This window comes from Pristis pectinata, chromosome 1, assembly GCF_009764475.1.
Source record: "Pristis pectinata isolate sPriPec2 chromosome 1, sPriPec2.1.pri, whole genome shotgun sequence".
NCBI lineage: Eukaryota > Metazoa > Chordata > Chondrichthyes > Rhinopristiformes > Pristidae > Pristis > Pristis pectinata.
This window is the reverse complement of record NC_067405.1, coordinates 83,489,638-83,502,954: the sequence shown is the minus strand read 5'-3', so window position 1 is coordinate 83,502,954 and position 13,317 is coordinate 83,489,638. Positions and strand designations below refer to the sequence as shown.

The window sequence follows — 13,317 nt, the reverse complement described above, 5'->3', positions numbered from 1 at the left end:
CGATGTGTACGATAAGGTCTAACTGCTCAACACAGGGTGAAAAGCTTGGTCCAATCTAGTGTGTTGTATTTGTGGTCACAATGTGGTTTCTTCTACATCAGAGAAACCAAACCCAGAATGGCTGACTGCAGAACACTTGCATTCAGTTCACAAGGAAGATTCTGAACTTCATCTCCTGTTACTTTAATTTTCCATCCCACTCCCACTCTGACCTCTGGCTTTGGTCTTCTACATTGCTCTAATAATGCCCAACCTAAGTTCAAGGGACAGCACCTTATCCTGCCTCTGGGTACATGCAGCCATTGGGACCTTGTATTGAATTTAACAATTTAAGATATCCCTCCTCCAGCCTCTCTCTCTTCCTCTCCCTGCCTCCCTCCTCTCCACACACATTGTTGTACTATTCCTTTTCCTCTCCTGTCTCCAACTGCTTTATAAAATAATTGTTAACTTTGCTCTGCACCCTTTTATAGACATGCCTTCTGCTCTGCAATTTGAAACAGTTGTTTTCCCACTCTTCCAGTTCTGCTGAGGGTCCCTGACACAAAATGTCAATCTGTTTCTCTTCCCATAGATGCTGCCTAACCCACTGAGTGCTTCCAGCAATTTTCTGTTTTTGATTTGGATTTCCAGCATTAACAGATTTTTTGCTCCAACGAGGTGAATAAGGTCTTCCTACACCATGGCTTGATGAGTGTGCAGGATTGAAGCATCTGAAAGGGGCCTTTCAGTAACTGACCAGTCTAGATTTTAGGTATTCACTCTCATTGTTTAAAAAAAAATTCTGTGGGTCAGGGCACACTGCTTAGAAAGCTTTTACCAAGTTGGCAATTGTACAATGTATTCCAGGTATGTGGATGGTGATTTAACAGTAAAAGTATCAGTATCTACATACAGTACCTGGAGTACTGTACTTCCTTCCAAAGTCCTTATAATCTAACCTGAATATTTGTTTTTAATGTAGATTAGGGATATTAATGAAGTTTTTAAAGTTGGTTAAAACATTTATTAGGTAGAAGGTAACTATTTCCTCGATGAAGAATCAGAACAAGGTGTTTACTTTTAAAATAGAAGCCACTTTACATCAATGACTACACACTGTCATTGTGTAATCATTGTGAAGTGCTTTGGACACTGAATGCAAGGGCACCTAGGTTAGATGAAGCATTTAACACAATCCTTATTTGAAATCTGGAACTCTCTCCCCAAGAAGTTATTGAAGCTGGGAAAACCTGACATTGTTAGATTTTGCTTTGGTACAGGCATTAAATGAGCATGTAATTAAAATGGGTAATTGAAATTAAGATGACATCAGTCATAATCTAATTGAATGGAAAAGTAGCCTTGATAGTAAATGAGGATCTGTAGAAACTGACTTTATCCAACAGATACAGTGTACCTGTATGGATAAAGATTTTGAGAATGGAAAGTTCCGTTAGAATACTAATTGTGACACCTTGGACCTGGAGATTGTCCACATTTAGAGAACAATGGGGAGTATAATTTGTTGGGAGCGATTCCAAATAGCATCCATTGTAGGCAGGATCAAATGTTCCTATGTGGCATGTTGCAAGAACAAGGGAACTCAGCTTGAAAGGATATTGCAGCAAGAGTGAGGATTCAAACAGTGCGCTCCAGGTTGGGATCAATGACCCTTTTTTTTTAAAAAAAGTACTAAATACTAGGGGCTAAATTAAGGAACTGATCTTCAATGATTATTGGCCAAGTGCTCAGGTGTAGGGTTAGCACATCTGTAGTGGGTGGTGTTGTGTTTGAAAGGTGGGGTAACACTGGCACCAGTTCTGGAACAGAACTGTAGTTGGTAAAGGACTGCCTGAACCATGTTGGAGCCTGGGTCCAAGCAATAAAAATAGTCTCAAGGATTTTAACTAAGAGGGGTGGGAGCTGCTGGTAGGCTTCATGGGACGTAAGTTTTAAAAATAAATCAAAGGAGTGTAGGTTGATAGTCAAAAAGGGAAAAATGACCAAATGTAATTACACCAGAAGAAATAAGAAATGCATGAGTAGAAAAAGAGCAGGATGATTAGAGTCTGTGGTCCAAAGAAACTATACAAATTCATGCATGTGTAAATTCAACTGAATTACAGGCACTAATCCAATGTTTATTTTTTGGGATCTGGTGCCATTGGCAAGGCCAGCATTTATTGTCCAACCCTACTTACCCTTGAGAAAGTGGGGGTGAGCTGTCTTTCTGAACCACTACAGTTCTTCTGCTGAAGACACTCCCATGGTGCAGTCATGATTTAGACTAACAATGAAGGACCAGCAGTGTATTTCCAAGTTAGGATGGTGTGCAGATAGAGAAAATCCTGAGAGGGCAGGTCATGGTAGCCATTCCTGAAACTTGGCTGCAGGTGGTCATGACTGGAAACAAAATATACCAGATCCTAAAAAGCAGTAAGCATGCAGTGGAAATTTTATGGAGAAAAGAATTTAAGATGACTATATTGGAAGTTATTTATAGATCTCTGGCTGGACGCAAAATGCCACAACTAAACAAGCAGAAGTAATTTTAATTGGTATTTTAAACTTTCATATCAATTGGGGAAATCAAATATGTTCATTTGGAAAAGTAAATGAATATATGGAACTTGTTCAGGATAGTTTACTGCAACAGTATGGTCCAGGATCAAAAAAATTAGAAGGCCTTATTAGTTTTAATTATGAATAGTGAGTCCAATTTAGTTAACAACCCAATAGCATCTAACAACAACTTAATGGATGCAACATGCCAGTTCAGGCCCTGGATTTTGGACCTTAAACAACAGCTGGTGTTCTTACAGTGCATCAGACGTTGAAAATTTGTGCACTTAGGTAGTGTTGATGTCACAGTTTGAGCATCTGCAGGGAGTGAGGGATAGGTGCTCATAGTCAAAGCAAAACCAGGCAGTAACTTGAGTACATTTCAAACAGGGATTCAGGTCTGAACAAATTTGCATGTGCTCACTGTTCTTGATTTTCTACTGAATTATTAACCTATTTGTTGTAGGTTTCCCATTCCATTTTGATCCACCCATCTTTGGTCACCCAGAGTGCTCCATCTTTAAATGGCCTTCTAACTTGTGGGAAAATATTTGCTGTGTCCAAACTTTCTCCTCTTTGTAGCCATCCTATTTGCACACTGTTTGAACTGCCAATCTTTGATTTCATTCATCCTGAGCCAGATCCCCTCTTAATACATTAGCTCTCTCCCAGCTGAATATTTTCATGTTTGATTTTTCTTTATTTTCTATGAGCTCAGAATCTAATTAAACCATACTCAATGCTCCTCCACTGGAATGTGCATCATTTCATGTTTATTCCAGAGATCGAGATCCACTTTCTTCCTCTTTGGGCTAAAAACCTTAATCAAGGCAGCTCTCACTATACATGTAAGGATTTTAACCCCTCTTTTTCCTTTACATTTATTATTGCTTGACATGAACTTATTTGCTTTAAGTCTTTCTCCCTCATGGCCCTTGGCTATTTAAATATACTAGCTATTCATCTCTACTCCATGTAATAGCAAGTTTCTCACGTGTAAAGAATCTTTTAATGATTTTTTTAAAATGGTTTACAAGTGGGATTTATATGGTCATTAGTTCTGGTCTCTCCCCAATGTCTCACCTACACCTACATTAGCAAACCATTTCATGAAATTCTTTAAAATTATCAGAACAACCTTCTCTTTTCCAAGTAATCAAGAACAAATTACCACCTCCATCTTTGGTCAATAGCTTAATGTAGTGATTACAGAGTGGCTCAACTGCCCAAGGCAAGCTTGCTCTTCTGCTACTGCCCCTCTTACAAGGCTCCATTGGCAGCACTCAGTCAGCAGCACCTGGGTTCAAGGATCTTGCAACAGCAATGAGCTTATGACTAGATCTGTTTTAGTGATGTTTATTCTGGGATAAATATGCAATATAAGCATAGAAAAGCCTGGTGCATATTTATCCCAGAATAAACATCACTAAAACAGATCTAGTCATAAGCTCATTGCTGTTGCAAGAGCCATAAAGTTCCCTTTCCTTAATATCATACCCAATTACAAAGTATCTAATAATTATCTACTTTTGATAGTGCACTACTTCACTAGGTTTTTTTTAAATAAATCCAGTTGAGGCAGAAACATTTAATAATGGTCTGTGTACATTTTTTTTTGTAAAACATAACATTGTCATCGATACAAAAATTACATTTCAAAGGGCTGATGTTTTTAAGCAGGTATTAAGAGAACTTAACCCACTAGTTCTTGGCTGAAGTTTTAAAAAGGAAAGGAGCAAAAGGGTTGTTGAAAAGAAAAAATATTTACAAACCCATTCACAGAAAACACATGTTCAGGCCAGCCTTGCTAAAATCAATGACATTACAAATCTTATAAAGTTTTTTTTATATACAGAAACCAAATAGCAGAGTAAGAATAAATAATATCTATTTTTAATAATATTTACAAGGCTCATGTTAAAATAGGCTGCTGAATTCAGTGCTGACAGCCATAGCTTAAGCTGGTTTATATAATTACTTTTTTGTGCTGTATATACAATGGCATACTGAGCAAAAAGCTGCAATATCACATTTAAGATATATATATGTATAAAATTCAGGGTTGCCTTGTTTAATTGCTAGGTACCCCAGAATCTAAAAATTAATCCTATTCAAATTATTCCCCCCCCCATATATTAAATAATTTTTTACTCCGCAGGTTAAGCAGCATCTGTCAAGTGAGAAGCAGAGTTAATGTTTCTGTTCTTTAAAAGTCTTAAAAAAGGTAACTGTTTCTCTCCTCTCAGATGCTGCCTGACCTGCTGAATACTTCCAGCATTATCTTTGTTTCAGATTTCCACTGTAGACAACATTCTGCTTTTGCATCAGATATTCTCCCAATGGATAAAGCATAGCTTGCAAACTCTCCCAGACTGCCCTAGACACTTCAGAAATTGCAGGTTAATCTCAAGACAGATGCAAAAAGAAAGTTGGTACACAAAGGTACATCATACTGGTGAGAAAGCGGTTGACACAATAGGTACAAGTGGGTTAAGTCAGCAATGTCACTCCACTGGCAAGTAATTTAAATTATTTTGCTCCTCCATCTGCTACAACCTGATAACTTTTTTTGCCACTTCAATTAAGAAAAAAATCACTTGAGGGGTGATTTTAAAAGACAAATTGACTGCATAGAACATGAAGCAAGGTCCAGGTACAGATTTAGTGCGACAGGCAACATACCAACCATCTTTTGTTTTGAAAGGGTTTGTGCCATGAATTGGGTAATCTGAAAGCTTCCTCCTTGTATCAACTGCAACAAGCACAGGCACGATGGGCAAGCAACCTCTCTCTATGCTGTAAGCCAGGGCACTGACAAGACACCACAGGACTTGATACTACTGATGGAAGTGCTGCAGAACAAGAAGTTTGATGTTTTGAAGAGGGAAACCTGGATTGGAAAACCTAGGAGGGGAAACTATATCCAGAATACTTGCTCTGCAAGCTACAAGACATGTTAAAGGTAGGGAAAATAGTGATGGGGTGGATTGGAGAGCAGGTAGGGAAATGGACAACGTAACAAGGTGTGGTGTTTCACACATGGTGCACCCAGTATTCCTATTGAGGGAACAGTACAGATTTGGATTGTGCTGTGTCCAGGTACAATGGAAGCTAAATGATTTGATTCAAGTGTTGGGGACAAAGTATAATGACAATAAGGACAGTCCCAACGTGTTTCACGTGGATGTGAAATTGATTATCATTTTACTGAGCAGTAAGGCAGCTTTCAAATTCTAGATCTATGATTCAAAATGAAATTTAAACGAGAGATTAATTCTAATTAGTCTAGCTGCATAAATGAAACGTTATAACCTGACCAAATGTTTGTGCCGTAATTTTTAACATGCAGTGCCAACATGTAACTGCATTTGTCTGGTGTAATGTAAAACCAGACTATTGTGATTCTTTTATACTGAATATATTGAAACCCCATTCTGTGAGATACAATAAGATTTAGCAATCTACCCTTAATTGATGTGCAACACTTTCACAGCATCCAAGCAACTTTGAATTTTTGCAAGAAAATGTGTGTGACTGCAAAAAAGGAAACTAAGTGATAGGTGTTGTTCTGTCAGCTAGACAGAACAAGAGCAGTGTGACATTTTACAATGTGCAATGTATCCGGCCTCTCAGTCATCGTTGCTTCAGTTCAACACTTTGGCCTTGGATTGGCGCTGGGCGACAAAAAGTAGCCTCCACACATCCATTCACGAGGCTGGGGTCAGGGGCAAGAGACAATAATAAATTGAGAGTTGGAACTATCCAGAAGAATTATGTCCAGCGTACCTATGCTGACATCCAAAGATGTATCCAGATGAGACGACAGGTCACGTCTCAGGTTCCACAGCTGCTCGAAGGTCAAAGAGAATCAGTTTACTTCATCACCATTGCATGACTACACGTCCTGGCTATAAAAGGAATAATCATTGCACTCCTCGTCCCCCTTTGCCAGCTCGTCCTCTGCTGGGACTTGTCGTTTTAACTCAACCTCCCTCTGCTTCTTTTCCTGGACACTGTGGCTCTTCATGTGCGCACTCCGGCTCTTCACTTTGTAGAACACCCTTAAACAGAAAGATTGTGTCAGAGGTCAAGCTCAAACTGTGTCCGATTAATTAGATCACTACTAAATAAATATTAAAAAGAAAACGGCAGGACTCCGATATGCGGTCAGTAAATTGGTTCCAGATCCCTACAGGTGGAGGCTATGTCTCTGGATTGAGTTAGTGCTGTTCAGTAAGTGAGCTGGGGTGTGACAGAGAGATATTTTGACATGCAAGCAGCAGCACTGGATAATTTCATCCTGCATGATCACATTCCAAAAACAGTCAAGCAGCCAGATGACTGGGCCCTAAGAAAGGTTGAAGAGTTCCCACAGACATTAGCCCTTCCAACAGTTGTGATGTGGTTCACGACTGTCCTTCGGGGCAATAAAGCTGTTGTCTTTGCACATTCTGGTCTACAAGTGACTCCAAATCCACTAGTATGGTTAACTTCTGATTTTCTCTGCAGTGGCCCAGCAAGCCACTCAGTACAAGGGCAATTAGGGATGCCAACTCCATAAAAGTAATGAATAAAACAAATTTGTCAGAATGGAGAAAGGAAACATTCACATCGCAGAGCAAGACAGACAACCTGGGGGGGAAACTATAGATTTGAAAGGATTTAATGATCGGAGATTCAATAACTGGTACAAAAACATCCCCTGCAGCCACAGTGAGACTACTAGTACACTGTCTGGTGTCAGGAACAGAGAGCTCGAGGTGGCTGGGGAGGAATGGAGAAAAATCAAATGGACAAGTTCCATGTTGTAACAAACAACATCGGAAGGACTTGCTTAGGTCATATCAGGAGCTCAATAAAAGCAGTGCTACCCTGCAGAGTGCTGAATTGTTACTGCACTCTTGGTTCTCCAATCTGAACGCTTACAGATACACAGCCACATACTTTAAAGACAACATCCAATCAGAGTGAGTGCTGGTGTGTCAGAAACCTGGTGTTAACCCATCCTCCTTTTTGCGGGGGGACAAGAACCTGGTGTGAATTTTCTGCTGGTGCTCCCCCTCAGTGTGAGGCTGCTGTCGGGTGGGCCAGGCAAGTGATGCACCAAGATGGCTGCACTTGCTCCAGTTGTTGACAGACTGCCCAATCTTATGGTCTCCCTCATCACCTCCTGTTGAATTTGATGGGAGGTGCAATCCTTCACTTACCCCACTCTTCATTTGGATGCACAGCTCTCCCCAGCCTAGAGATTTCCCTATGCTAGCAAGCTCAATTGTATAGAACAACTTCCATATGTAATTCTACAATGATTCCCCTTCAGTACTGATTCTATTAGCACCACCTTTCCTGGGAACAAAGAGGTAGAGATACACAGCACAAAAACAAGCCCTGTTACCCATCATGTCCATCAAGTACCCATCAATATTAATCCCATTGACTAGCACTTGATCAGCAGCCTTCCATGCTGATTCAAGTGCTCATCTAGATACTTAAAAGTTGTGAGGGTCTCTGCCACCACCATCCACCCAAGCAGCGTGTTCCAGATTCCAACCACCCTCCAGGTGAAAAATTCCTCCGCTCCCCTTTGAACTTCTTGCACCTAACCCCAAGCCTATGCCCTCTGGTTTTGACACCTCTGCTATAGGCATAGCTTTCTTAATATCGACCCATGCCCCTTGTAATTTTTCTCATAATTAGAAGTTTTCCAGTCCTGGTGACAACATTGTAAATCTCCAGTGCACCCTTTCCACTGCCATCACAGCTTGCGAGCAGGCTGCATGCAGTACTCGAATGCGAGTCAAGCATTGGAGGTTCTAGTACAGCCTCCCTGTTCTTATATTGAGAGACTCGGCTAATAAAGGAGAGCATCCCATAAGCCTTGTCCATCACTTATTCACACGTTTCCTGAAACCTTTAAAGTTCCTTAGACATACACTGTTCTTCCAAACTCTCAGTATCCTCCCATTTATTGCATATTCCCTCACCTTACTGAACCTCACTAATGCATTACTTCACAATTCTCCGGATTGAGGTATACAATGTTAGCAGTCCTCCAATCCTTCAGCACCAGTCTTGAAGCCAGGCGAGGTCAAAAAAATGACATGGAGCGTCCACAGTTTCCTCCCTTGCTTCTTTTGACAGCCTCGGATATTCCACCCCCCAAATAGGCCTAGCAATTTATCCACTTTTTAAGATGCTAAACTCTTTAATACTTTATTTTACCTTGTTTATTCCATCTACCTTTCCCCCCCACACTTGATTGCCTTAACTACAGCGTCAGCATTTGTGATTATAGAACATAGAACAGATCGGGAATAGACCCTCTGGCCCACCATATCTGTGCTAACCATGATACCAATTTAAACTAATCCCACCTGCCTGCACATGGTTGATATCCCTCCATTCCCTGCCTGTTCTTGTCTCTTTCTAAATACCTCTTAAATGTGGCTGTTGTATCTGTTTCTAGGACCTCCCCTGGCAGCACATTCCAGGCACCTACCACTGTCTGTGTGTATATACATATATACACACACACACACACAAACTTGCCTCACACATCCCCTTTAAACTTTCCTCTTTCTCACCTTAAATCCAGATCCATTAGTATGAGACATTTCCACCCTGGGAAAAAGACCACCCTATCTATGCCTCTCATCATAGCTGCAAAGTATTCATTAAGAACCTTACCCACATCCTCTGTGTTCACCTTTTGAGCCCCGAATAAGACCAACTCTTTCGAGTTATCCTGTTTTTATGTACCTGTAAGATATCTTACTCCACAGATACTTGACCTGCTGAGTATCTCCTGTTTTATCCATTTCTATTCCAGATTTGCCAGTACCACCCTTTCCTTGAACCTCGTTCTTGAATCCCATTGTTCTGAGAGCGATCAGCTTCCACCCATTTTTGCAACAACAGAAAATAATTTTCAATTTAATAATTTCCAGTATAAAGTATATTTAGGGTGTTAAATGAATTTTCTATAAATGCCAAAATTTAACACCCATTTATACTGAACAGCTCCTGGATTAATGTAAAACCCAAGTAATAAAAAATCCTGAGGCAGCTTGCACATGCACAAGGCTGCATACTTTGTCAACGCTATTCCAATACTCAGTGAGATGACTGGATAATTCTCGCATCAGTCAAGCCTTATGACCACAGTGCTGCAAGTACATGACCTGCATGGAATATCCTGCACTCACTGCAATTTTCTGGTGAAATTATTCTGCTTTCAGGAGAAGTTGCTGCAGTTTCTGTTTACTCCCCTCCTCAGAAACAGGCTTTATGCTTTATTAAATTGACTTTACATGCTGGATGATTGATTGCTCAATACACATACCCATTTCCAATTAACCGGCTGACAATGGAAACTTTAGAACTGCTATCAGTGTAGCAAAGCTACCCCATAGTAGCATTATCAATGAGAGAAAAATCACAGCTATGGTCAAGAACCTTGAGATAGCTGACCAAATGCTGGTTTAGAGAGAAAAATCAGAAAATATGGAAGGAGCAGTGGTGTGGGGAGGGATTGGAAAAAGAAGAGTAAAAAGGGGAGAAGAATTTGCAGAATGTGCAACAGGCCAACATTAGAGAGTGCAGAGATAGAGGGTTAGTTATAAAGTCATACAGCACAGAAATAGGCCCACTGAGTCTACCCTGACCATCAAGCACACCAGTTACACTAATCCTATGAAAAACACTATGATGCTGAAGGAACTCAGCAGGCCAGGCAGCATCCGTGGAGAAAAGCAGGCAGTCAACGTTTTGGGTCAGGTCTCTTCTTCAGGTCCTGACCCGAAATGTTGACTGCCTGCTTTTCTCCACGGATGCTGCCTGGTCTGCTGAGTTCCTCCAGCATCATCGTGTTTTTCTTCTAGATTCCAGCGTCTGCAGTCCTTTATTTCTCTACACTAATCCTATTATATTCTCCCACCTTTCCTTCAACTCCCCCCGGATTCTACCACTCACCTATTACTAGGGGCAATTTACAGTTAATCTACTGACCCTCAACCTTTGGGATGTAGGAGGGAAAAAAGAGCACACAAACCCATGCAATTACAGGGAGAATGTGCAAACTCCACACAGACAGCACAAGAGGTCAGGATTGAACCTGGGTCACTGGAGCCATGAGGCAGCAGCTCTGCTGGCTGGGCCACTGTGCCATTGTCAGACTGGAGCAGATTACGGGAACGGGTATCAGTACAGCCAGAAGTCATTCAGTAAATTACACCTGCCTCAGCTCTTTGGAGAGGATACATTTCTTGGCACACCATCTTTGGGAGACATGGAAAGCATGCAGCAAAGATTTACTTGTGACGACACCCTGATAGTTGGAGAGGAAACTAGCTTTGGGGGGGGGGGGGGGGGGGGGGGGGTGGCGGTGGAGGAATTTTAAACAAAGTTTCTCAGTTATGAAAGATCAGCACTCCAGTTGCCGTATTCAAGGATACGTAGGTATCGACTACCATTAGCAGTGTGAATTCAAAACAAAATTTCTCACATTCAGCACACTAAAGGGCTACGTGGGGCATGAATGCCTCAGTCATAAACCTTCCACTTACTTCCCACACTTCTTGCAAGGGAAGATATTTTCTTGAGCTTGCTTGCCAAGCTTGGCTGAGTCACCCAACTGCGCGCGCTCGTTCCTGGATGAAGTACGCGGAGCCACTGCAGTCACTGAAGATTGCCGTGGTCTGTAGTTGCATCGGTACGTCGGATCATTATTCTTCCGCAGGTGAACATCTTGGGTCTGCTTTGAGAGAAAGGGAAGCAGCGGGACAAGGGTAAATCAGGGAGGTGCAACTTTCCCACAAATACTAAAGCTTGTTTTACATAGCACCTTATACAACAGCCTCAGGCAGTTTTGTAATTATAGATGTTAAAACAAAATACAGTCAGTCAACACTCAAGCATTTTTCTGGTGGATGCTTTCAACTATATAGGAAGAAATGTGGCAGCCATCTGGGCCCAGATTCCTGAATACAGCAATGTGAAAATGACCAATTAAGCTTTATTGTGATACTGGTTGAGGGATTAATTGGCCAAACATTCAGGAAGAACCCATCTGCTCCATTAAAAGAGGGCAGAGGTTTAAGAGGAGAGGCAGGAGTTTTAAAGGATATTTGAGGGCAAGTTTTTTTTAAGTCACACAGGCTGGTTACCTGGACCACACTGCCAGAGGAGGTGGTAGAATCAGATACAGTCACTGTTTAAGAGGCATTTCAACAGACACTTTAATAGGCAAGGCATAGAAGGAAATGGTTCTAATGTGGGTAAATGGGATTACTGCAGATGGGCAAAGAGATTGGCATTGATGCAGTGGGGCAAAGGTCCCATTTCTGTGCTGTACAACTCCATTACTCTCTTCCTCAAATAGAGCTTGGAACCTTAATTCCCATATGAGAATGGTAACTGAATGCTCTATCTGAAAGATTGCACGTCTGAAAGTAAAGCATTCCTTCAATTCTACTGTTAGTCTAGGACTTAGTGCTCAAGTTTCTGGAGCCGGACTATAGCTCAATCTTCAGATTCGGGGCAAGCATTTAAAATGCGGTGTACAAAGCCATGCACCAGACCTTGTGATATAGAGTTTCAGGTTGTAAAACAAACCTGGATTGGTTAACATGGATTAGATAGATGAGACAAACATACGGATGAGACAGGTAGAGGTTCAGGATGGATATTTGATATTAGCTCTGCAGTGTTCATTAATTCAACTACATTATACGACAAAATGCTTTATGCTTGTAACTCTTAAATTTATGTAACTTATGTTTGCCATGTTTGTACTGTACTGTGCTGCTGCAAAAAGCTATCTTTCATGGCATTTATACCTGAGTCTGTGTGCCTATGGCAATAAACAATTAAAATCTCCCGTTTTTCTACGCACTTCCTGCAATAGAATTTTATAAGTGTAGGAACCAACTGCTTCTGCACTCATTCAGACTTTCTCATTACCTAGACCACTGATGGGGAGTCCGGCTCCGAGAGTGGGTTGATCTTCCTTAACCAATCAGGTCTCCTTCACACCCTCTGCCAGGGAAGGGGATTGCAGAGGAAAGGCCGTTGTGTGCAATCAACAGGAACGCGACACTTTGGCCTTCAGTGCTCTCGATGTGGCCTCCTCTACATCAATGAGACCGAGCGCAGACTATGTGACCGCTCTACCGAGCACCTGTGCTCTGTCCACCATGGCCGACTAGAGCTCCCAGGTGCCAGCCATTTTAATTCTCCTCCCCATTCCCACACCAACATGTCAGTCCTCGGCCTCCTCCACTGCCGAACTAGCGGAACAGCACCTCATGTTCTGCCTGGTAGTCTACAACCCAACACCATAAACCTGAAATTCTCCAACTTCAGGAAACCTGCTCCCCCTCCTTTCCTCTCTCCTCCTGATCTACACTGTTCCTCTTACACCCACCCCAACCCTCACCTCCGTGTTTCTTTCCCCTTCCACCTACACTATTTGCCCAGCACCCTCACACACCTCCCGCTCGATCCCCCTCCTCCTACAGTTCCCATCTGCCCTCCCCACCTCCCATATTTGGTTACATGCTTCACTTTCCTTTCTTATCAGATTCCATCACCTTTTGGCACCTCCACCCATCACCTCCCAGCCTCTGTCGCTATTCCCACTCCCCCCTCCCCCATCTGCCCCTCCTCACCTGGGTCCACCTATCACCTGCCAGCTCTTGCTCCACCCCTTTCCCTCACCTCTTTATACCAGCGATCTCCCCTCTATCTATCAGTCCAGACGAAGGGTCTTGACCC

At 42.0% G+C, this 13,317-nt stretch overlaps 1 protein-coding gene across 7 annotated transcripts in view; it reads right to left on the bottom strand.

The window, feature by feature from the left end:
- Positions 1-3,915: 3,915 nt before the first annotated feature.
- The window catches only part of mideasb (mitotic deacetylase associated SANT domain protein b), a 61,251-nt gene continuing 51,849 nt past the window's right edge, over positions 3,916-13,317 (bottom strand). For all 7 annotated transcript variants that reach the window (XM_052026623.1, XM_052026670.1, XM_052026630.1 and 4 more), the window contains exons 12-13: positions 11,109-11,296; positions 3,916-6,605 (exon numbers count right to left, since the gene is read on the bottom strand). In XM_052026623.1, coding sequence (XP_051882583.1) covers positions 6,440-6,605; positions 11,109-11,296 — 354 coding nt within the window. In that variant the 3' untranslated portion in view covers positions 3,916-6,439. The remainder of the gene's footprint in view (positions 6,606-11,108; positions 11,297-13,317) is intronic.